Source organism: Eumetopias jubatus, unplaced genomic scaffold (assembly GCF_037043125.1).
Source record: "Eumetopias jubatus isolate StellerSeaLion01/CBP00866 unplaced genomic scaffold, mEumJub1_p1.0 scaffold_4, whole genome shotgun sequence".
NCBI lineage: Eukaryota > Metazoa > Chordata > Mammalia > Carnivora > Otariidae > Eumetopias > Eumetopias jubatus.
This window is the reverse complement of record NW_028274810.1, coordinates 79,752,648-79,777,425: the sequence shown is the minus strand read 5'-3', so window position 1 is coordinate 79,777,425 and position 24,778 is coordinate 79,752,648. Positions and strand designations below refer to the sequence as shown.

The following is a 24,778-nucleotide window of genomic DNA, read 5'->3' as shown; positions in this document are numbered from 1 at the left end:
CTACCAGCATCCTAGGAAGGGATGTGATGTCTCAGGCCAAACTGATCAGAGGGAACATCTGTCAGAGCTGTGCAGATAAAGCCCCTTTCCACATAGCAGTTGCTGGCTCCAAAAGATGCCTCTGTCTCTGGGGCAGTGCCCTGCTTCCGAACCCTCGCAGGTCCCAGCTTCCTGCCTCCCCACGGCAAGTCCTCTCTCCTTTTCCTACAATGCTCTTTTCCTCACCTATTTTTACTCATCCTCCAGGGTGACACCAGCTCCTCTGTGCACTCTTTCTAGATCGCCACTTACCTCCCTCATTCCTCTTTCCACCCCAGACACAGAAGCAGACTCTCCATTCGCTAGGTTCCCATGGCAATGTGTTTCCCAAATATGATCTCTGGAAGATGATCTATGAAAAAAGGGTTCCATGCTCAAATAAATTTGAGAAACCCTTTTCATCGGCTGCTCTCCTCCCAGGAACTCACAACACATACTGAAACAGTAAAGGCCCTGAAGAGTCCTGCAGTAAAAGTAAAAAGGGGGGCCTGGGTGCCTCAGTCAGTTAAGCGTCTGCCTTCAGCTCAGGTCATGATCCCGGGGTCCTGGGATCTAGTCCCACATTGGGCTCCCTGCTCAGCGGGAAGCCTGCTTCTCCCTCTCCCTCTGCTCCTCCTCCTGCTCATGCATGTGCTCTCTCTCTCTCTCTCAAATAAATAAATAAAATATATTTCTTTAAAGATTTTATTTATTTATTCATGAGAGACAGAGGAGGAGAGAGAGAGAGGGAGAGAGAGAGAAGCAGAGGGAGAAGCAGGCTCCCAAGGAGCAGGGAGCCCGATGCGGGACTTGATCCCAGGACCCTGGGATCATGACCTGAGCCGAAGGCAGACGCTTAACCATCTGAGCCACCCAGGCGCCCTAAAATATTTTTAAAAAAAAAAGAAGTAAAGAAGTCCAGTTTGCATGGTTAAACCCAAGCCCTTTGATATCGGAAATCTTTTACTTCCTGTCTATTATTCTGGAAAGTGCTTCCATAGCACTGTGTACAGACTTCCATTAACACTTATCACACTGCATGTCTGGGTCTGTCTCCTGGAGAGACTGTGAAATCCCTGCGGGCTGGGACTGTCTCTGATTCATCTGGGTCCCCGGTGCCTAGCAGAGAGTTTGGCACATGGAGACAGTAATAAATATTTGTTCAGTGCAGGGATTTCCTGTCTGGGACTAAGATGGGGACATGAAGTCAGGTTCCTGGCAGCACCTGGGAGGAGGTGACAGTGGTGACAAGAGCAGGGTGACACAGATATGCTTGCAGACTGTGGGGTTCTAGGCCTTCCAGGGATATGATTCATCCTGAGGGATTGGGGACAGAGATGAGGGTGTCCAGCATCTCTGGGGATTCAAGCACCCGAAGTGGCCTCCGTGGCCGCAGTGGTCTGAGAGAACCCAAGGCAGGGCGGGACCTCATCAGCTTGGGAGGAGCTCGGCTGTCCTGCATGTGGCAGGCACAATGTGGGTCGCACTGGGCCAGCATACACCATCTTTGGAGAGCCTGGCTTCCCTGACTCAGCCACTACCCTGTCGTTCCCTGGACCTTGGGGCACTGAGGGATGGTTCTGTGAGGAATGAGGTTAAGCCAGTGATTTCATTCCCTTTCCTGAGAGGGAAAAATCTCCATGACGGCCCTTGAGGAAGGTCTTTGTGGACTAGACAGTAACTTGCAAAACACCAGACCCTGGGGACAGATCTGGCCAGCATGCATGGAGGAACCAAGAAGGCCCTGCATGGAGGAACCAAGAAGGCCTTGCAAGCCAAGCTTGCCAAGCGAAGCAAGTGGAGTCACTGGAGAGCCTCAGAAAGGTCTGTAGTGGGAGGAGCCTTGTGGAAGCCCACTCTAGAGCAGTGAGGGTGAGTGGAAGGGAAGGAGCCAGACCAGGAGTGGGCTGGAGACGTGCCTGGGAGTGGAAGCAGAGCATCTGGTGATTGACGAGGAGGGCCCCAGATGACTGAGTGGAGCGAGGAAGTTTGTGGGTGGGGAGAAGTTGGCTCAGTTTGGGACTTGGGAAGTTTAAGGTGCGCTGAGGCATCGGGTGGAGCTGTCCAGTAGGTAGCTGACTATGCAGGGGGGGCGGGGGCAGAGGCCCTGCTGGAGACTGAGGTTGGGGAGTCTCAAGGACGGGAGAGGACTGAAGTCACAAAGTGGAGGAGATCGCAGGAGGAGTGTGGAGAGAAGCGGCCCCAGGACAGCCCAGGGGAGCGTCAAGGGAACTGCTTGCCCTGAGAGCTGACTGCTGACTGCTAGGGGCTGGCTAGAGGAGTCTAAGCAACAGGCAGCACCAGCTTCTCACCCACAGGTCCCGTCCCACACCTGTGTTCTCACTTGCACAGCCCTGCACTCCAAGCGGGGAGCACACCCCGCAGCCCCTTTTTGCTCTCCCCCCCCCCACGGCCCCGCCCCTCCCTGCAGACCCTGAGGTTAATCCTCCCCTCCCCCAGATTAGGGGCGCTGCCCCGCTTTGTGCGCGCAAGTGCCGGAGGCGAAAGCCCTGGGAGGCTCGCGGCCGTCCGGGCAGCTGAGGTGGGGAGGGCGGAGTGGGGTGCGGGGAGGAGACACAAAGAGGGGGAGGGACCCCGGCTGCAGCTGTCCCGCGAGGGGGCCGGGACAAAGGGCCTGCTGGCGGGCCGGCCCGAGCCGTTTTCATGCTTGTTGGGATTAGGCGCAGGAAACGTCGCTCCCAGTCGTGCGGATCAGCAGTCCCCGGCACGCCGGCGCGTGGGGCGGGCTCGGCCCCGCCCGCCCCCCGCTTTGTGCGGAGCCGAGGATCCCGGTGGCGCCGGGCGCCGGGCTCCGGGGAGGCCGCCGCTTTGTCTGCGTCTTTCGGGGGACGAGCCCCGCCCGGGCCCGCTGAACACCAGCTGAAGGCGGGCCTCCAGCCCTCTCCTTCTTCCCCAGCGCGGAGCACTGCAGCTCCACCTTGACCCCTCCGCCATGGGGCAAGGTCACGGCCCCTCCCCCGCCCACGCCCGAGGCCCTCGGACTGCTCCCACCCCCCGGCCGGAGCCTTCTCTCCTCCCGGGTGGGGGCGGGTAGAAGCCTCTGGGGACCCTAGCCCCTACCCGGGCCCTGATCTTAGTAGGACGAACTCCCCTTTCTCGCGCTACCTCCCCCTTTCCGCCCGCCAGTCCCATAACCAGATGAATCTCTTCTCAAATCTGGTGATAAATGAGAATGGAGCGATTAGAGGATCGACCGGTTCTGAGCCTGGGGTTTGGGGGAAGGAGCTGGGCAAGGATAAGTTTTGGCCAGAGAAGCCTCCAGGCCTGGAGAGGAAAAGCAGACATATTTCTGGCTGTCGGGTGCTGGGGCTGGGAGAGTCTCGGGGGTCTTGCTGGAGTGTGGACACCTCCCCAGGCTGGGTGCAGTCTTATTTCTGAGAGGGATTGAGGGAGGAGGAGGGAGCACGCATGTGGGTTCTGTGGCCAGGAGTGTGAATTTGTGAGTATGAGCGAATTTGTGTGTGTGCGTGTGTGTGTGTGTGTGCGCGCGCGCGCGCTCATGCATGGGGGCCCCTGTGTCTGGGGGCGTCTAGGGGATGTGGGCATGTATATGAGTGTGGGTTTGAGGTCTGGCTCAGACCCCAGAACGGCCCCATCTCATGCTCCTCTTCTCACCACCAACATTTCATTAAACTCATAGGTCTGGGATTCAAGGCCCTTTAGCAACGCTTTTATTAGCACAACTGCCCAGCTGCATTTCCTACCTCTGCTGGCTCCCGGTCCTCTCCTTGTCAGTTAATAACCGCTCAGGTTCCCTTCTTTGTGCCAGGCTCAGGTGTCAGCCTTTTGCATGTGTAAACTCATTTATCTCTCACACAATCCTATGAAAGCAGTACTAATTGTGCCCATTTGACGGCTGAGGAAAGTGAGGCACAGCTAGGGAAGTGGAGGACCCGAGACAACTGGGTCACTATCCTCTGTTGCTTCAACTTTTACTCATTCTCTAGGCACTTCTTCCTCCAGGGACGCTTCCTAGATCAGGTGCTCACAGATTTCATCGATTTCCTGTTCCTGTCACCCCATCCAGGATTAGGAACTGCTTATAGGAAACAGGCTGGTAGGGCACAGGCTGCTACCAGGAGGCATTCAGTCTTCCTTAGAGATGGTCACCACACAGAGCCCTGATGAGCCCGGTTGGGGAGCTCACCCAGCACATTCTGAAGCCTCCTCATAACCCCAACTCTTTACACTCTTCCTTAGTTCCCACTTCACTCCCTGCACCCCAGGCTTTAACCCCATCCCCTCAGCCACACTTAAAGGAGATGACCTCCTATTAGGTCATCTCCTAGGAGAGAAAGTTTTCATAGAACTAGCCCATTCTTCTCTCCCCAGAGGACCCAGCCCAGCACGGCCTCCCTGCCAATCCCTTCCATGCCTCATTCTGTTCCTGGGACCTGCTCAGGCCTCTGCTGTGTGCCCTGCCCCTGTGGGGCCTCTGGCTGTCAGCTCCAATCTCATCCCTCCTTCCTCCTCCTAAGCAAGACTCTTCAGGTAATACCAGAAACCTAGTTAGACTTCCTTGCTGCTGTTCATGGGATTCCATTCCGGCTGGAAGGGGAAGGTGGCTCATTGGTTAATTCTCTCCCTAGAGCATGAACCTTCCCTACTCCCCTCCCAGTCCCAGGGACTAACTAATCCCCACCCAATGACTTAAGCTCCCAAGTAAAGCAGTCATTGGCGGAGACCTGCACAGAGGGCCAGCCCAGCTTCCCCTCTCCTAGGCTCAGAGTGGTTTATGCATTAGTCTTTGGGATGCAAGTCTCCTCTGCCTGAGCAGGGCAGAGGCTGGCTCCACAGGGCCTGGTGGGTTTTAATGCATACAAAGCATCTCCAGGTTCTTTTCCTCATTCACGCTATAGCATTGCCACAGGTGAAGAAGCCGAGGCAGTCTAGAAAGCCTCTGGACCTTGTCTGCCCCACATCAGAAGTCCAGAAATCACTCCAGCACTTCCTGTCATCAGGCCTCCAGCCTACCTGGTGGACAACGGCAACCCCTGGGGTCCTGCCTCAGTTTCTCCGCCCCAAATTCTGGCCTGGTTGTGCTCTAACTCCCTGCTCTTGCCTAGTTTCTTCAGTTTCTTGTCTTGCTCCCCACCACACCAGGGGCTGGGCCTGCCCCTAGACCCTCAGTGATTGGCAGGGGTCCATACAATTCACCACACTGGCTCCTTGGTCTGGCTTTATATTTTTCTCAGTTCAAACAGCTCTTTTATGGAAAGGAATATTAGGCAGCTTTATTTTTAAAAGCTTTCTTTAAAGATGCCTTTCAAATTTTGGATTCAAATTCCTTAAGGAAAAGTTTGATTTTTTTTTTAAAGAAAAATGTAAGTGTGCATCACAAAAGCACGATTTATAATAACTCTCATTAATGCAGTTTACTCTGTGCCAAGTAGAGTTCTAAGCATTTTGCACATTATATATTCATTTAATCCTTGCAACAACCCTGTGAGGTAGTTACTACTGTCTCCATTTTAAGATGAGGAAACTGAGGCACAGCAAAGTAAATAGACTTGCCCAGGGTCACAGAGACAAAAAGCAATGGTGCCAACGTCCAAATCCAGGGGTCTGGCTTCAGAGTCTGTGCTCTTAACTGCTGGTGTGCTCAGAAGAGCCTTCACACATTTAGGAAAGAGCCCCTTCTAAAAATTCACTATCTTGTGCTCTTAAGAGATTTACGTTGTCTCCTTGTTAGAGATCTCCATGATTAAAGTCGTTAAACTTAAAAATAAAACTGTCAGTTATTTTACCAGGAAAGATGGATTTATTTGAGGGTAGCAAAACATTGCAATTCAGAATAAACAAGCTTCAGCAAACCATAGGCAAGCCCAGAGAACAAAGGAGAAGAATGCTCTTTTATAGAGGAAAGGGGGAATTGGGAAGAGGTGTTATAAACAAAAAGTCCATTGGAGTAACCCGGGAGTGTCACTGGCTGAGTTGTGACAGCCTCTCATTGGCTGGGCTGTTGCCCCGCAAGGAGAAAACCTTTCTTCTTCCTGTTCCGGCAGCGAAGTATCCGCTTCTTCCTGTTGGGAATGCAAGGTAGTCTCTTCCGGTTGGTTATGCAATTGACTGGGAGTGATAGTGGGTGAGAGCTCCCCCTTCTGGCCTCCCAGCTGCTTCTAAATGAGGTTTCCTTTTATTAATTTTCAATTATTCGCATTTAGCTATATAACTCTTTGCTAGAACGACATCCCTTAGTAAGCGGAATTTGTTAAAACTGGTTCAGTATTGTTTCTGTTTAAATGGCAAATGTCAAGGTGACAAGAATTATTAAGAATTATTAATACCTTGGGGCTCCTGGTGGCTGAGTTGGTGAGAGGCCGACTCTTGATTTTGGCTCAGGTCATGATTTCAGGGTCCTGGAATCCAGCACCGAGTTGGGCTCTGCACTCAGCATGGGGTCCACTTCAGATTCTCTCCCCTTCACCCTCCCGCTCACTCTTTCTCAAATGAATAAATAATATCTTTAACAAAACAAACAAAAAATACCTTGGGTCACTGTTTCAGTGAAAAGTATACTTTGTGAGGTTTAAAATATATAAACCTTGTTGGGGAGAAGTACAGGGGGACATTAGATTTCTCTGAAATGTTTCAATTTATAAAAGTAGAACATAATTTTTATTTGTATAAATAAAAACCAATAAAAATATGCCTTTATTTAATCAATCAAAAAATGCCTTCTGTGGTAGGCAGCCTCTACCTCCTGGTAATTAGTCTTATATAATACCCTCCCTTTGAGTAACTCGCTTTTTTATTTTTTCTACATTTATTTATTTATTTGAGAGAGAAGGTGCATGCAAGCGAGCGAGTGGGGGGGAGGGGCAGAGGAAGAGAATCTCAAGCAGATTCCCTGAGCGTGGACCCCACGTGGGTTCAATCCCATGACCCATGAGATCATGACTTGTGCTGAAATCACAAGTTGGATGCTTAACCAACTAGGCCACCCAGGTGCCCCTTGAGTAACTTGCTTTTAACCAATAGAATATGACAACATCGAGGGGTTATCCCTTCCATGAGTAGGTTGCAGAAACTAATGACCTCTGTCTTGCTAGTACTCTATCACTTTCTTGGCTTGCATACTTTGATGAAGTGAGTTGCCATGTTGGAAGAACCCACATGGCAAGGAACTGAAAATGACCTGCCTCGAGGAACTGAATGCTCCCAACAAATAAGACCACAGAGCCTAGACTGACATCTTGATTGCAGCCTTGTGAGAGATTCCTGACCTACAGGAATCATGAGATAACAAATGTGTATTATTTTAAGTCCCTAAGTTTTAAGGTAATTTCTTATGCAGCAATAGATACCTTTCTTTATACAGTGAATTTTTGAGAAACTAATCATTAAGTCATCATACAAACCCATGTAAAAGAAAAGGTCTGGTCTAGATTGGCAGAGTAAATATCTGAAGTCATAGACATGCACTATAACTACATCTGTCAGAACCATGTGAGGAGCCTAACTCAAGTCTTTTGCCGTCAGGGAACCCTTCAGGGAAGTGGTGGTTCTAGGGCAGGGTTGAGTAGGAGTGTGAGGGTGGGGAGGGAGAGAGCATATGTATCCCTCACCATCAATGCCTACTGCCCCCCCACCAACCTTCAGGCCCAAAGGTGCCTTAGGACAAGGGCAATCCCACGCAGGGCTCTCAGGCTGAGGCCAAGTCCCCCCTGTCAGACCAAGAGGCCCCTGAGGAGAAACTTCTTGTCACCCCCATCAGCCACAGAAGGCTGAATTACTCCTCCCCAGTGACTTTCCTCCTGTCTGTCTTTCCTCCCGTCTGCCCCCTAGCTCCCAGCCCAGAACTCTGCTCAAAAGGGCAGCTCACATGGTGTGGAAAAGAGGCCACCAGACAATGGGTAGAATAGAAACACAAACCCAAGAAATGCATTCCTCTGCCCCAGTTTATTCATCCTGGCTTGGCCCAGAGGTCAGGTTCATACTCAACACGCAAGGGCTAGACACAAAACTCCCCAGGACCATTGCTTCAACCTAACTAATATGCCCTTCACCCACTGTCAGGGATAGAACTCTTTAGAGAGAGGAAGAACACCCCCATTTTGCAGATAGGGAGACTCAGCATCATGCCACTGCTCACCATCAGGATCTTGCATCCTCATGGCTCCCAAAAGCAAAGCAGAGAGCTTGGCTACCTTAGTCCCTAGTTCTCCCCAGAATTCACCCACTCTCCATTTCACGGAGCCTCTGCTGGAGCCAGTCAACCCCCACCGAAAGGACCATGCAGTGAAGGAAGGGGTTATGACCCAGCGTCCTAAGAGCTTCCAGAGGCTGGGCTGACATTGGCCTCTGCCCACCTGGAAAGCCGACTATGGCTCCTCTGGGCCTAGACAGCCTGATTTCAGGAAAACGGACCAAACTAATTTAACATCCAGTGTTGCTAAAGCCCGAGAGGGACAGCAAGTAGAGGCACAGAGAAGAAAGTGAGATTATTTTTCCCCAGCAGTCTTGGAGCACCTTGTCTGTTCCTTGCAAGCGTATAAGCGTACATCCGCTTTCATCAGAAGCTTAAATCAATATGGTCTGCAACCGCTCCTTTGCCGTCGAGAAGTGTGGTTTGTTTCCAAGTGACGTTTTAGAATTCCCTTTCTCCTATTCTTCACAGGGTTCTGCCACTGTCATCTCCCCCATCCCCATCTCCCATGTGCCCCAAGGCAGAGTTCAAGTGGGACTTTATCTTCTTCTCTGATCCCATCCCGCCCCATCCCTGCCACAGTGTTGATCACCAACCCCAGCTCCCCTCCCTCCTACTAATTCTCTACCAGTCGCCTGGCAAAATTGTAGCCAAAAAGCCATGGCAGGCCAGAGCTGCCACCACACTTCCCACAGCAAATCCACCATCAGGGACAACAGCCTTAGCAGAGCAAAGTCTGAGAGGAGTGATGGGGAGAGGGTGGACAGGTGGCCTGGGAAATCTCAGGGGAATGGATCAGCCACAACCCTCCGATAAATCCTGCAGGCTAGCCCTTTCTCCGGAGCAATGGGACCCTGTGGAGAGAAGAAGGCTAGGGTTGGAATGGGTAACACAGGGTGTGGATGCTCCATATAAGCAACTGAATGTGTATTTGCATATACCTCCTTGTGAGTCGGCCTGCCTACTCACACTCCTACAACACACTTCCCATGCCTGCACCTGCACACAAAGGCCTGCACACACAAAGACACATTCGTATACACCCACCACAAGCCTACACACTCACTCAAACTCACGCATATGCACACACACCTTTTACATTTATATCCTCACTCATGCACATATATGCACATTGTTGGATACCTGTTCATGCATACACATACAAACTTACTCCCTCTCACATACATGCCATACACACACTTCTGTGCACACACATAGGCCTGCACCTAAGTTAGCTTGTGTGTACATACAGGTCCATGCCCGGACCCATGTGCCTACATGTTAGCACGTACATACTCAGTTTGCTTACCTGCACTCATACCAGCAAATAATCACGTACTTACTTGTGCACAACCACACACATGCCTGCAAATATGGACATATACCCCTGCACTCCTGTGGAGGCACACCCTTAGCCCTGCTCCTGGGGCCCGGATGGGGCTGCCCTCTGTTGGAGACAGCGGATAAGCTCCTTTCGGTTGTCCAGGATGGTGTCGAAGCTCTCCTGCAGACGGGTCTGCTGGTCTACCAGCTGGTGCTGCAGGCCCCGGATCCACTGCAGCAGGGCCAGGCGGCGGTACATCACCAAATGCACGTGGTGCTTCTCCTTTTCCTGCTCTTTGTAGCGCTCCTGAGCCTGCAGCTGCTGCACAGCCTGGGCCACCGAGGGCAGAAGGGCATCTGGAGGGCCCGGGCCTCGAGGGGTCCCACAGGCAGGCTCAGGACTGCTGCTGCGGCTGTCGGTGCTCAGGGAGCTGCTGGTGTAGCCATTGTCCTCCAGCGGGGAGCACACTGGGCTGGCACCACTCAACTTCTCAAGCTCAGCTCCGGGGATTTCTGCCCCCTCTGGTGGGCTGCGCACCTCCCCCTCGGGGAGTCCAGGGGCCTGGAAGACCTGGTTGTCAGAGGGCAACTCAGAGGAGCTCCTCATCAGGATGCGCTCCACGTGGCCTGGCATCCCATGCCAATTCTCATTGGCATCTTTGGCACTCACCATGAAGTTAGAGTTGCTGTCTGTTTGGAGCTCCGGCTGACATACTCCCGGCGGACCCCCCAGGAACTGGCCCCCCTCAGCCACCCCTGGCTGGATGGCAAACATTTGGTCTGTAAAGGGGAAGCAGAAGAATGAGTTAGAGCAGGACAGGGGTTGGGAGGTGGGCTGGGTGGTGTCCGAAGTCGTGGCACTCTGGCTGCTGGGGCAAGGCGGTCTCAAGTCCCTTTCCCTCTGGCAACACCTCCCTTTGTGATTCTCCTCCTCTTTCTCTGTTGGCTCAGACTCCTGCATAGGGTTTTCTCAGCCCTCTGAGACAGCTTGTCTTCTCGTTCTGTGCATGTCTCCCCAGAGGACCTCATCTTCTGCTGTAGCTTTAAGAACCTTCAAGTGTTGGTGACTCTCAGATGTGTCTCCAGCCCAGATCCAAATGCTGTCCAACTCTGTAACCAACCATAGGCTCCTCAAAATCTACATGCCCAAGCCAGCTCTCCTGCTCCAGTGTCCTCAGCAAAATGGCCCACTCTCCATTCAGTCACTCCAGCCAGAAACCTACGAGCAGCCCAGACTCCTCACTCAGCTTCCTCCCCCATCTCACTGGCCACCAAACGCTGACAATTCTTCCTCGTAAAAACTTGTGTGTATGTGGACAGACGTCAACCCTCACTTTCACTTGGTTCAGGTCATTTCTTACCTGGATTACTGATGGCCACAGCCTTCTCACTGATCTCCCCGCCTCCAGTTAAAAAGCTAAACTTGATTTGTCACAGCTCTGGGTGCCCTCTCTAAACTGCTGAACCTCCACATGGCCTACAAGGCTGTGCTTCAGCAGGCCCTTGCTCACCCCTCCAGACTGGCCTCTTCCACTCCAAACTGCTCAGAAATCTCCCAATATGCCATCATTCACTCCACACAATTCCCCTGGTCTGGGGTGCCTGGGTGGCTCAGTCGATGGAGCCTAGCATCGGGCTCCCTGCTCGGCAGGAAGCCTGCTTCTACCTCCCCCACTCCCCCTGCTTGTGTTCCTGCTCTTGCTATTTCTCTGTCAAATAAATAAATAAAATATTAAAAACAACAACAATTCCCCTGCCCTCTAAGCTCCTCCCTTCTCCACCAGCGAATTCCTTTCCAAACATCAAAACCCAGCTCTCATATCCCCCTCTCTGAAGCCTTCCTGATACCCTCCCCCAGCACAGAACTAAGCACCGTTAACTATGCACTTCCCCTGGGTCCCCACTGCACCGGTACACGCTGCTTTGTCTGTATTTGTTCCTTGGCCCTGGAACATAGCTGATGGTCAGCAGATGTCTCTATGTAGTCGTTTGCGGGTTTGTTTTGGTTTTGGACTATCTAGTGATAGCAGCTTGTACACGTGGCTCCCTGACTAATCGAGGAGTTCTGCATATCCTCCGTCATACCCCCGGAGCCAGCACGCAGCCTGGTTCTAAGCAGGGGTCAGTACACAGTTGCTGAGGGAGTGATGGGGGAGGGCGACTGCAGTGGGCTACCCATGCTCGGGAAGAGGAAGCCAACAGTAGCAGGAGGCTACTGCAAGCTGCCCAGGGCTGGGAGACCCGGCTTCAGTTCCCCCCTCTGCCCCAGGAAGCGCCCCCTCCCGCCCCGCCCCCCCATTGACAAGCCTCTCTTCTGACCTTGCCCACTTCCCTCTGTGTCTACTATCTTGTGCCCCTCCCCTAGCTTGCTCCATCCTGAGGCCCCAGAGGGAGGGCATATCACAACATTCTTTCCTCCCCAATAACCACCTCTACCAAAATTAGGGTTTGAATCGACAAGAGGTTTCTACTGACCGCATATTGCTAGGATTAGACAAATAGGGAATCAGTGAGAGTGAGGGATAGTGGAAGTATAGCAAGCACTAAGAGGTTTTTATAGGTGGCAGGGACCCTCCCTACATTCAGTAGTGGGCAAAAGTCCTGGGGGTGTAGGGACGGTCCCTTAGTGACCTACACGCTCCCATCCCTCTAAGCAGTCTTGGAGTTCTTCCCCGGCCCAAACGTTTTCTCTTTTTCCGAAGCTGGGCGGGGCCACAAGGCAAGCTGAGATGCGGTGGCTGTGGTGCTAAGGCTTACGGGGTTCTCAGGGATGGTGAAATGGGAACCCAGACACCCCAGGATCAGGCTTCCCCCCAAGCTCATCTGTAGTCGGCCGGGGTCGGGGGATGGGGCGGCTGGGGGGCGCTCGGTTCAGTAATGGTGCGGGAGGCGGCCTCCCTTCCTGCCTAGCCCTGCAGGAGAGGACCTCGCCAGGAGACAGAGGATAGAGACCGTCCTTCCCTAAGCTCCCCATGGGAGGCAGCCGGGCGGAGGCTGCGACACCCCACCCCACCCCACCCCCCGACGCCCCTCCCGGCGCTGGGCCCCCAACCCTCCCCTCCGGGCCCGACTCACGGCCTGGACGCGCCCGCCCCGGCGCGGCTGGCTCTGCTCCTGTGGACCCCGTGGCGGGAACTCGTCCTCGGGGCTAGCGGGGGAGGTGGGGGTGTCCCTCGGCCTGGCCTGGGGAGGCCCGTGGGCCGGGCGTGGGGTGCGGGACTCCCGGACGGCGCGGCCAGCCCCAGGCCTGGACTCCGGAGTCGGGCGGCGTCAGCGCGGCGGGGCGGGGCGGCCGGGCCCACGTGGGCCGGTTCGGGGTTCCGCGGAGCTAGCAGCCGGTGCAGCCCGAGCACCCGAACCGACTCCCCTGCCTCCTGCAGCCTCGACCGAGGCCTGCCGGGTCAGGTTTATCTTCTAACTGCATCCACTGGGTCCCTCGGATCCCTTTGCGTCACTGCAGATACTGTGACATTTTCAAAATGAAAAATCCGATCATGTCACCAGCCCCTGCTTAAAGCCTTTCAAATGGCTTCCTTCTTGCGGGATAAATCCTTAAGGCGGCAGCCACAGGGTTCTGAGCCAGCTTCATCCTCTGCCCTCCATCTCTACAGCCGGGCCTCACGATCCTTTCTGCCATGCGACTTCTGCACACACTGTTCCCTCTACCTAAAATTCTGTTCCCCTTCTCGATTTACTCATATTTCAGTTCTCTTCTCAGATAAACCTTCTCTGACCTCCTAGACCAGATTCATTTCCCCTTTTATGTTATCCCAGGGCACTTTGTTCCTTTTCTTCATTGCATCTATCACAATTTGAAATGATATATTCATTTTGTGCTTATTTCATTAAAGTCACTTAATGAAAGCTATGTTTTAAGAGAAGAAAGAAAATCTGCTCTGGGACAGGACTGGGTCTCCTGTCCTGCACCTAGGCCCAGGCACCCTCCTCCCTGCAGGACAGAGAACCTCTCCAGGTGTCTGTGCAGTGAGCTCTTCTCAGTTTCTACTTACCGAAGCCTGATCCCCCTCACTCCCTTCTTCTTAGGAGGAAATGAGGAGTGTTGGGACTCGGTTTGCAATCAGAGAGAATGGGGTCAGAGTTGGTGCTGACTCTAATGATAAGAAAGCACTGGCTGGTGTTAGGGAAGTTAGGGCTTCTTAAATTAAGTTTTTGCCTAAGGCAGCCCTAGGAAGGAGACTGGGACATATTTAGCCTTCAGGGCACCCACGTGAGAGTCTAGGAGGTCCCTTCCATACTCCCCACTTTACCAAGTAAAGCAAGCAACTGGCTACAACCTTTTTCATGTCCTCCCCCCATTAGAAACAAATCTAACAGGGATTCATCTTTGGATCATAATACATTTAAAATACTCTTGTCTTTCCCTCATCTCTTTCTGCTGCTTTTTTCCCCCCTCTCCATCTTTTGCTATTTTTTTTTAGACCTCAGCCCCATTTCTACACCAGGAGCTGGACCCTAGCTAGTCTTCCTTTTTCCCTTACCCACCTCAAGTTCCCCTTGCCTTTAGCCAGGTGACCAAATGAGGTGACCCAGATCCTCACTCCTAAAGCCACTCTGAGCCTGGGTGGTGTAGATTTGTGCAGATCTTCCTGTGCCACACAGCTGTGTCAGATACTTAGTTGTTCTGTGGGCCCAGAGCAGCTCCTCCCCACCTCTCCTGTGGACTCCATCGCTCCCAGATCTAACCGTGTGGGCCAAAAGGGAGCCTGATGAGTCCAGAGATGGGAACCCCATTCCAGGTGAGTTAGCATCATTCTCTGGGACTTTCTGAAATAAAAGGAAGATGAAGCAGGGAAGACATATGGGCAGGGCTGCAGCAATCACATTCCCTGCCAAGTGGGAGTCCATTTGTAGTAGGAGAAAATGTTGCTCATGCACAGAAGCAGAAACAAAAGACGGAAGTTCTGGTGATGTTCCAGTCCTTACTTCCTGAGGCCTTTCTGTATCTTCCAATAAGGCCCTTATTTTGCCAAGTCTAACTTGAGTGGAATTTCCTTCACTGGCAATCAGAGAATCCTGATTAATACAAGAGCACAAGGTGGTGACCCAGGAGTCCCTCTCATATACCTCTCAGCCCTCATTAAGGAGTAGCAACTCAGTTTCCCCATGGTAGCCATTATCAATCCAGCTTAAACAGTGACCTCCTTTGAAATGCAATGGAATCATCTTAGTGTTCCCTCATTAGAAACATTCCTCCCTAGATGCTGAAACCTCCTGACCTGTAGAGGCTAGAATGGTGGAGACAGGAAGTAAACTCTGGGAGAAAGTCATCAGGTACAATCACATAACATGGCACACTTACCTCTGCCTCTTCATATGTATTCTGGCTACAGATGACAAAGAATTCTATACTGATTGTTGACTTATAGCCTCTATTGTACTCTGAGGGGCAGCAGACAACCTGGCGTAGCTGAGTCATCAGTCGGTCTTTCCGTTCTATTAAGCTAGTTGTTTTTAATAACATCATCTCTGAGAAGTCAAGTGAATTCCAAGGGCATCGGATTGCAGCCTCTCTTCTCTTAGTCAAGGGTAAAGTTGTGTGGGATACTCTAGCACTGTATAATTAACGCAGCAAGTGCTCAGACTGTGGTCCTGGGCACTCCATAATTTTCAAAAGCCGGGAGCCTTGAGAACAAAAAACCCCAGGAAGGCAGGGGCGTCCATGTCTGCATGATCACAGAAAAGCAGATGTACAGATGTCTGTGATTCATTCACCAGAAGATTCCACAGTCAGGATGCCAAGGAATCAGTCTTTCCAGGTAGAGAGGTAAAGTGTCCACCTAGCTACATAGATTTCAGGGACTTAATTGGCAGGGACATAGAAATCACCAGAGATGGCCAGTAGCAGCCTGGATAGGCTGGGTAGACATCCTGGCAGGCGGACAGATGTCAGAGCCAAGAGAGGCTAGCAGTGAGTACCCGGATCCAGGTCCAAAGGGCCTAGAGCGTCAGGCAAGGAGACAAGGGAGATGAGAGGGATTTCTACCCCAGGATATAGGACAGGCAAGAGTTCCTCTCCAGGTGGAGAATTTCTCAGGGTCAGTACTCCCAGGAAGAAAGGGGTGGGGGTAGAATCAAGGTGTTTCAACCTCAAAGACTCTGCCCCTTCTTGTCCCTTCACTCACATCCAGCAGAGTGCTCTCCTTGTGTCACGTACTGTGTTGGGGATTCAGAGCAGAATCGGGACTGATGGGGGCCTTGTGTGACTCCCTGTTTAGAAAGGGAAATAGAAGAAAGTGAGTCAAAGGAATGAGTACAAAAGAGGGTAAGGAAAGCCTTCACAGGCTTTAAAGGATGAATAGAAGCTCCCCAAGAGAATGCGGGGGAAGGCCGAGGAGACTCTATACGGTGTGTATGCTCGGAGTGTGGTCAGGGTGACTGGAGCTTGAGGGGAAATGGAGGTAGGAGATGACGTTAGAGGGAAAAATTGACCCAGTTGTGAAAGGCCTTGACCACCATTCCAAGGAGCCTGAGCCTCATCCTGTGGGCAGCAGGAAAATAACTGAGCAAGCCCCCAAAGCTTTCTCATCAGAACAAAGCACAGGCCTCTAGCCCTGGAGGACAAGCTCTATTGCTACCTGCTTTCTTCTCTTTCCCCAAGCTCATAGCACCTGCCAGCTTCCCCACATGGCTTTGGGAACTTAGGCAAATCAAAGCATTTTAAACTTTTCAGATTAAATAAAGATATTATGCCTTGAACATGGTTAAAGAACATTGTAATTGTGAACATTGTTCCTTGGACTCCCAAGACCAGGTACAGCCCTGGAGGACCTTTGGTGTCCCAGAGAGTCCTGAAGGCAGAGGAGAAGGAAAATCATTCCCCAGAATTAGCTCATCCTGGGAAAGAAAGCTTACAAAGCTGGTGACCTGGTTGTTTTGTTGATCCATTTCTCTGCTGCTTCTTAAAGGTAAAGCATCACTCTATCAAGAAATTGCCGTGCCAGGGCACCTGGCTCAGTAGGTTAAGCGTCTGCCTTCGGGTCAGGTCATGATCCCGGGGTCCTGGGATCGAGCCCCACATCGGGCTCCCTGCTCAGCGGGAGGCCTGCTTCTCCCTCTCCCTCTGCCTCTCTGCCTACTTGTGCTCTCTATCTCTCTGTCAAATAAATAAATAAAATCTTTAACAAAAAAAAGAGAAAGAAATTGCTGTGCCATCACTTTAGGTAAGACATGTCCATTCCCTGCCCCCGATATGGCTGTTTTCTCAGCTGTAAAATGGGGGCGGGGGTACATCAAACAGAAGTTTTAAAGCTTTTTTTTTTTTTTTTAGCCTTGGAATCTTTTTCCACACCCCCCCAAACAAAATCTATGTAGTATACCCAGATGGACATCTTGTCTCCTCCCTGAACCCTCCACCCTGAATGGCTCCTGAGGAGGCTCCCGGGAAGCTTTTAAAGCTCGGATGGGGCATAATTTCAAATGCTCTGCACCATAAGAACTTAGGAGACGAATCCCTCCACTCACCATCCCTGCCTCCCTTTCTGAAGGGGGCAAGGAGAAGCTGAGGGGGTGTTTTGGAGCTGCTGGGAAAATGAAAGGCAGTGTAGACTCTTTCTCTTCAGTGCACCCAAGTGGTAAATGGCCTCTTCCAAACCTCTCTTCCACCACGAGGCCAGAAAGCCAAATCCAAAGTCCCCGAGGCTGTGGGAAATCCTAGAGCCCACAACAGAGGGAGTGGGCTAGAGAAGCTGATGGGAAGGAGGACTGAGAGAAGGGAGTGCCTGTTCTGCCCCCTTCCTAGCAGCTGCATCTGTGGGCTCCATAATCCCCATGCCCTCTCCGCCACCGCACCCTCTGGCCGCCCACCTCTCCGCCACCGCACCCCATTCATCAGTAGGAGGGCGCGGTATCAGCACAGCCTTTCAGGGTCTGACAGGTCCTTTCTGGGTGCCCCCCACATGTAACCACTTAACCCCCAGCACAAAGGGCCTGGCTGAATGGACTTGGAGCCGGCGGCTCGTGCAGAGGGGGAGGCCTCAATAGGATTTGGGGAGCTGGGTGTATAAACCGCTCTGCTCCAGCAGACCTCAATGGAGGAGCTGGAGTCGGGGCATGTGCCGAGGGGAGGAGCCCGGCAGCTGCATCCCACCCCTGAACAATGATTTATTCATTCTCCAGGCACACACTGAGAAAACAGGCCCGAGGGAACGCGGCCCCACAAATCGCCCTTGGCCTCAGCTGATTCCCATGGCAATCCCTGCAGCTCAGAGCGCCCCCTCCCACTCCTAATATATTGCCTCCAGCCCGCCCTTCCTCTTCCCCTGCCAGCAAATAGAGTGCAAGACGACAGTAAGGGAGACCTTCAGTAGCCTGCAGCTCAGGCAGGCTTGCTCTTTGAATTGTCTCCACCCAATCTCAACCTCACTCTCCCTGAAATCTTCCTGGTCAGGTTTTTCTCAAACCCATTTCACAGCCAGAGAAACTGATGCAGAAGGAAAAAAAAAAGGCACATCACTTGACCCATCTCAGGACGGTCCCAGGGGAAAGACTGAAGAAGCAGGGTTTGGGGGTTCAGCCTGGAAATAGCCTACAGATAAACGGCATGCAATAAAGCCTTGCTGGGTGATTAATGGCTGCTAACAAAAGGTATCCTATTTGTTGTCCACACTCTTTCCTAGTCCCCATCCTCCAGCCACATCTGGCTCTGATTCCTGGAACAATCTTAGGGAGAACATTGGGGATTAGGGGAGAGAAGGAAGACAGATAAGTAGAGATGCTAAAACCAGTAGATTAAAAAAAATGTTTGGGTGGGGGCACCTGACTGAAGGTAGAGCATGCAGCTCTTGATCTTGGGGTCATGAGTTTGAGCCCCACGTTGGGGGGTAGATTGTACTTAAAATTTAAAAAACAATCTTTAAAAAAATGTTGGGTGGATAGGTGGTTTCGAGAAGCTAAACTGTGACAAGAATAAATTTGTTTTTGCCTTCTAGCCTCCACACCTCATATCACCAGAGCCAGATCAAAAAAAAAAAAAATCATCATAATAAATAAAACTAAAAATCAATAATGTTAGCAGAACAAGGAGAACCAGATTGAAGTGACCATCCTCAGACTGGCCCCTGGGCCTCTTGGCCTCAAGCTCATAATTACCCTGTCACACAGAAAACAAATCTGTTGTGGGTGTTAAATGTGGAGAGGTGGGAGATCCTGGGCAAGGAGGTTGCCCAGCTCAGGAGGGGGAAGGGAATTGTAGTAGGAGGACGGATTGGCCTTTGGTGCTGGGGCAGGAGGGGGGTGGACGGGGTGGTTTGAGACTGACAAAAATTAAAGCCTTGAAAGTTTCAGAAAGTTTTCTTCCATGAGACAGGAGGGTAGACGCATGAAAGGAGGTGATCCTGCCTAATACTGAACGGTAACGGTGGGAAGTGGGAGGGAGAAGTCCCCCAGCCCACTTCGCTGAGCCCAGGAGGGCGGGTTGCTATGCTGCTGCTGCCCTCTGGTGGGCAAAAAAAACAGCATCAACACCTCCAATGCTGGAAACTTGCTGGAAACTGCAAAGTCTGTCTCCTTTTCTGTTCTAAAGCCTTGGCCACCATGACTAGCACACCCCAGGAAGCAGACGCTGAGACAGCTTAGCATGTAGGACATTCATTAAGAAGTGCCCCTGGGGGGGGGGTGCCTGGGTGGCTCAGTCGTTAAGCGTCTGCCTTCGGCTCAGGTCATGATCCCAGGGTCCTGGGATCGAGCCCCGCGTCGGGCTCCCTGCTCGGCAAGAAGCCTGCCTCTCCCTCTCCCACTCCCCCTGCTCATTTTCCCTCTCTCGCTGTGTTTCTCTCTCTGTCAAATAAATAAATAAAATCTTACATCTGTGGAAGGGAGGGGACAGGAGCCGAACTGCCATTCAGATCCCTGAGAGTGTCAGCCAACCCCTCAGGGAGCCCTGGAAGGTTGGATGGCCCTTCAGAATTGTCCCCAAATGAGCTGAGATGGCCAGCCCTTTATACTCCTGTCACTGGATGCGGGCCATGCTGGAAAGGGGCATGACCACAGGCAAGGGGTTCTCTGCTGCAAAGGCAGTCCCCCAAGGGGCTGACCACTGAAAGCTATCTGCAGACAATGCTCCCAGAAACTGGGCCAACCCCTTCTCCCAGGACGGGGCAGCGCATTCCCACCTACCCCACACATGCCCCACAGATACTGATTAAACATGTGTTACGTGAGCGGCCCGGGTTAGATCATGCCTCAGGATCCAAGCTCAATGGGGACAGCCTGCAGGTCTGTTATTCAAGCCGCTGATCTTGGGAAATGGTCAAGGGAGGCTTAATGCTCGAACTCACGGATCCATTCATTCAACAAACACTCACTGGGGTTTACTGTGTGCCAGGCCTGGAGGGAGACACTTTACCAATGTTTTTCTTATTTAATCCTCACAACTGTGTGGCTGGTATTAACTTAGATTATTCACATGAGATCAAGTTTTCATGTGGCTTTCCCGTGCAATGACACTTATAAAAAAATGACACAATGGGACAAGTGCTATTGCTGCTGTCAGAGGTCCTTTGGGCCACAAAGGGGTGTCGGCTCTGTTCTGTGTGTGTGCATGCATGTATGTAGAGACAGGGCTCTCTCTCTGCTTTTAGCCAGAATATTTCCTCCATCATAGCCAAGAGTCGTGCCTCCATGGCTTCTGGCTTTAATTCCTTTCTACAGAAGCACCGGCTTTAAAAATTCCTGGTTGTGGGACGCCTGGGTGGCTCAGTCGTTAAGCGTCTGCCTTCGGCTCAGGTTGTGATCCCAGGGTCCTGGGATCGAGTTCCACATCGGGCTCCCCGCTCAGCAGAAAGTCTGCTTCTCCCTCTGTCTGCCGCTCCCCCTGCTTGTGCAATCTCTCTCTCTCTCTCTGACAAATAAATATCTTTAAAAATAAATAAATAAAAATTCCTGGTTGTAGCAACAGAGCTAGCTCCTTCCCTGGATATTTAAAGGGGAGACCATTCTTCATCCCCGGGGCTCTTTGGTCATCTGATCATTAGGAAATCATGAAGGAGTGAGTTCTACCTCTAATGTCTAACTTCCCTATCTGCATGATCATTTGGGGAGAATCTTGAAGGGCAAGAGGTGGAGGTTTCTGCTCCAAAAACCTCTCTATATTCTATACTTCTCGCTAACCCAACTTTGTAGGAGGTGATAGAGGAAGCTGTCAGCAGCTGTTCCATTATAGCCCTGACCCGTTCTCATCTTTGGCCAATTACGTCATCCAGCCATCCTAGCCACCAACATAAAGATTTTAGTTTTCTCGGGGCGCCTGGGTGGCTCAGTTGTTAAGTGTCTTGCCTTCGGCTCAGGTCATGACCCCAGGGTCCTGGGATCGAGCCCCGCATCGGGCTCCCTGCTCAGCAGGGAGCCTGCTTCTCCCTCTCCCACTCCCCCTGCTTGTGTTCCCTCTCTTGGTGTGTCTCTGTCAAATAAAAAAATAAAATCTTCACACACACACAAAAGAAATTTAAAAAACTGTCAAAAAAGATCTTAGTTTTCTCATTTAGATTCCAATCATAAAGAACTTGAAGGAAAAAGAGGCGTGTATGTGTGTTGGGGGGAATCTTGGATGTCATGGAGCAATTTCTGGGTCTGACTGCAGAGAGACATAAAGTACTCTCAATATGCCTCCCCCCCTCCCCCCCCCCACACGCCTTTCCTCCTGGGCGCCCAGAGCCTAATTTTTCACATTTGGAAAACCCAGATGATTTTTGCCTGGGTCCATCTGGTTTTCCAAATAACCTGTCTTTTTGATAAATAACATAAGTTAAATTAGACAAGACAAACAAAGAAAGGGGTGGGCAGTCAGATTTTTCCTTCCATCAGCCCCTGAGAGAAAGACAGGGGCTGGAAAACGTACACCATGACTCACTCCCAACCCTGCCCTAGCACTTTCCACCCCTTAGACTCGGTGCTGTGATTCCCCACCCTGGAGCTGGGAGTCGCCCCTTCATCCCCACGTGCTCCTTCCCCCCCACAGGCCTAGCCCACCAGCCATCAAGAATACCAGACTGAAAAAAAAAAAAGGGGGTGCCTGGGTGGCTCAGTTGGTTGAGCGACTGCCTTCAGCTCAGGCCATGATCCTGGAGTCCCGGGATCAAGTCCCACATCAGGCTCCCTGCTCAGCGGGGAGTCTGCTTCTCCCTCTGACCCTCTTCCCTCTCGTGCTATTTCTCATTCTCTCTCAAATAAATAGATAAAATCTTTAAAAAAAAATCCTATTAAAAAAAAAGAATACCAGACTGTGGTGCTTTCTAAAATGAAGGGGAAGAACCCAGGCATTCAGCCCCAGAGCTTCTTCCGAACACCCCGAAGCTGTAGCTACCTCAAACCCCCTTTTCCCGTTATGTGTCCCACCACAGGGAACAACTAGATCAATACACTGAGAATGAAAACCTTTAAGGTGAGAGAAGAGAGGACAGAAAGGGGTTGGGAAGGACACGGATAGTACACACAGACAATACAACTACTAGGGATAGAGATCTGGCACCGGGGTCTCCAAGGTAAAATCCACAAAGCCGTGCCGATTCCCTGAGCTCGCTGCAAGAGTCCAGGTACACGGCCAGCGCGCATCCCAACCACTCCCACAGGTCCCAGCACAGAGCCAGCCCATGGGCCATGGGCTGCTGGCTCTGGCAAGGCTTGGCTTCTCCTCCCCACTCAGCCAGACCACGGTGAGCCTGAGCCCCACCCCGTCCTCAGCAGCAGGCTAGTGGGCATCCGTGTGGCCTCTCATGTGTGCTCCATCATTTCAGATTAATTTACGCCTCTAATCCCAACCACAGCCCTGAGCTAAACTCAGTCATTCCACTCGGGCCTTGTTTTCCAGATGAGGAAAGCAGTTCAGAGAATGACTTATTCAAGGTCATGCCGCTTGTAAGTTGCATGAACAAGGACTTAAGGCTTTAGCTACCACCTTCTTTTTTTCTTTTTTTTTTTAAAGATTTTATTTATTTGAGAGAGAGAGAGAACGAGAGATAGAGAGCACGAGAGGGAAGAGGGTCAGAGGGAGAAGCAGACTCCCCGCCGAGCAGGAAGCCCGATGTAGGACTCGATCCTGGGACTCCAGGATCATGACCTGAGCCGAAGGCAGTCGCTTAACCAACTGAGCCACCCAGGCGCCCTAGCTACCACCTTCTTTGTGAGCAGTTCAGCTCCAAGCTTCTCCCCATTAGGCTTCAAAGCAGTCCTTGCTCAGGAGGTATTTATTGAATGATTCTACGTGCCAGGTACTGTGCTACCTAGGCTTTTCTTTCTTTTCTTTTTTTTTTTTTTTTACATTTTTAAAAAGATTTTATTTTTAAGCAATTTCTATTCCTAATGTTGGGCTCAGACTCACAACCCCAAGATCAAGAGTCACACGCTCTACGACTGAGCCACCCAGGTGCCCCTTTCTTTACATTTTTTAACAAAACAGATATGGTCTCTGCTTTTACAAAATTTAGTCTAATGAGGAAGGCAGACCTACACAAACATTAAGATGGCAAATTGTGATAAAAGGGGGCACCTGGGTGGCTGTCGGTTAAGCGCCGGCTTTTGGCTCAGGTCATGATCCCAGAATCCTGGGATCAAGCCCCTCATCAGGCTCCCTGCTCAGCAGGGGTCTGCTTCTCCCTCTCCCTCTGTGCTCTCTCTCTCTCTCAAGTAAATAAATAAAATCTTTTTAAAAAATTGTGATAAGAGATGCAAAAGAAAAGGAAACAAACAGAGGTAAGCTGATTAAGAAAGGGGTGGTAATGGAAGTTCAATCTAAGCTAACATCTGGAGAATTATACACTAGCCAGACAAAACAGGAGGGTGAAGAGGAGGCATGCCAGGAAAAGGGAAGAACACTTTGGAAGGCCCTGAGGTTAAGTGTAATGTGGAAGGAGAGTGGACAGGAGGTTGGGAGGCAGAGCTATATAATGGAGGACCTTGTAGGCCATGAGGAGTTTGAAGCTCATTCTGAGTGCAACGGAAACAATAAAAGGTTTTATTTTTTACTTTTAGAAGGGGGGGGAAGCAAAGGGAGAGAGAGAAGCAGGCTCCCTACTGAGCAGTGAGCAGACTTGGGACTCGATCCCAGGACCCTGGGACCATGACCTGAGCTTAAGGCAGACGCTTAACGACTGAGCCACCCAGGTGCCCAAGACACTGAAAAGTGTTATATGAGGGAGTGGCATCCTCCAATTTATGTTTATACAAAGGTCACCCTCTGGCTGCTGTGCATAGATTAGATGGAAAGCAAGCAAAAATATTTTGGGAGAGGAGAGATCAGGAGGCTGCCACAGTTCGCTGGCAGGAAATTATGGAAGCTTGGATTAGGGCACTGGCTATGGAGCTGCGAGACGGCAGAGTCAAGATGCAATGTGGAAGTTGAAATAACAGGTCTCAGAGAGTGTTTGATTACGGAAGGAAGGAGGTGTCAAGGATGCCCTTACAGAGGCACCTGGCTGGCTCAGTCGGTGTAGCGGGTGACTCTCGATCTCGGGGTTGTGAGTTCAAGCCCCACATTGGGCTTAAAATATAAAAGAAATACTTAAAAAATAAAAGAAAATAAAAAGAAAAATATCTTTAAAAAGAGAGAATGGTCGTATAAATTAAGTCGCGGAGATGTAATATACAGCATGGTGACTGTAGTTAATAATATGGTATCGCATACTACAAAGTTGACAGAGTAGATCATAAAAGTTCTTGTCACAAGAAAAAAAATGTGTAAGTAACCATGTGTGAGATGTTAATTAACTAGACTTACTGAGGTGATCATTTCACAATATATACAAATATCAAATCATTATAATGTACACCTTAAACTAATATATTTTTTGTTACAATTACAACAAAAAAGAAAATCCTTTTGACTCAGATTTGAAGGATGATACAATGAAATAAAATCTTCATAACTTAAAAAAAAAAAAATACACCCTTCAGGTTTCCCGCCTGAATGACTGGGTATATGAGGTACTTTTACTGAAATGAGAAACACTGGAGGAAGAGGTTTTTAGAAGGAAGATCATATTATTTTTTTAAGAGTAAGCTCTGGGCCCAACATGAGGCTTGAATTCACAACCCCAAGATCAAGAGTCGCTCGCTCCACTGACTGCACCAGCCAGGCTCCCTGGGGAATATCACATTTTTAAGATGCTTTTTAAGATCACACATTTGAGATGCTTATGAGACAATGGGCCTTTTAAGTTGTCCACAAAACGTGATACAGTTGTGACAGGAGTGATTTCTCAGGCTTGCTGTGTAGCACTTGACATAATGCATTCACGTTCGTTTTCCAACGTAAGC

At 50.9% G+C, this 24,778-nt stretch overlaps 1 protein-coding gene across 5 annotated transcripts; it reads right to left on the bottom strand.

The window, feature by feature from the left end:
- Positions 1–5,777: 5,777 nt before the first annotated feature.
- Positions 5,778–13,413, bottom strand: CUNH1orf216 (chromosome unknown C1orf216 homolog). Of its 5 annotated transcripts, none has more exons than XM_028114038.2 (4): positions 12,587–13,413; positions 10,182–10,291; positions 9,574–10,073; positions 5,778–9,042 (listed from the first exon to the last, which is right to left on the bottom strand). In XM_028114038.2, exons 2-3 carry the CDS (start codon positions 10,284–10,286, stop codon positions 9,600–9,602), a joined length of 579 nt encoding a protein of 192 aa, XP_027969839.1. In that variant the 5' UTR covers positions 10,287–10,291; positions 12,587–13,413; the 3' UTR covers positions 5,778–9,042; positions 9,574–9,599. The 5 variants fall into 5 exon arrangements, with proteins under 5 accessions (XP_027969839.1, XP_027969838.1, XP_027969837.1 ...); XM_028114037.2 differs by having other exon boundaries at positions 9,574–10,082; positions 12,587–13,411; XM_028114036.2 differs by having other exon boundaries at positions 9,598–10,291; positions 12,587–13,412.
- Between the last annotated feature and the right edge of the window lie 11,365 nt (positions 13,414–24,778).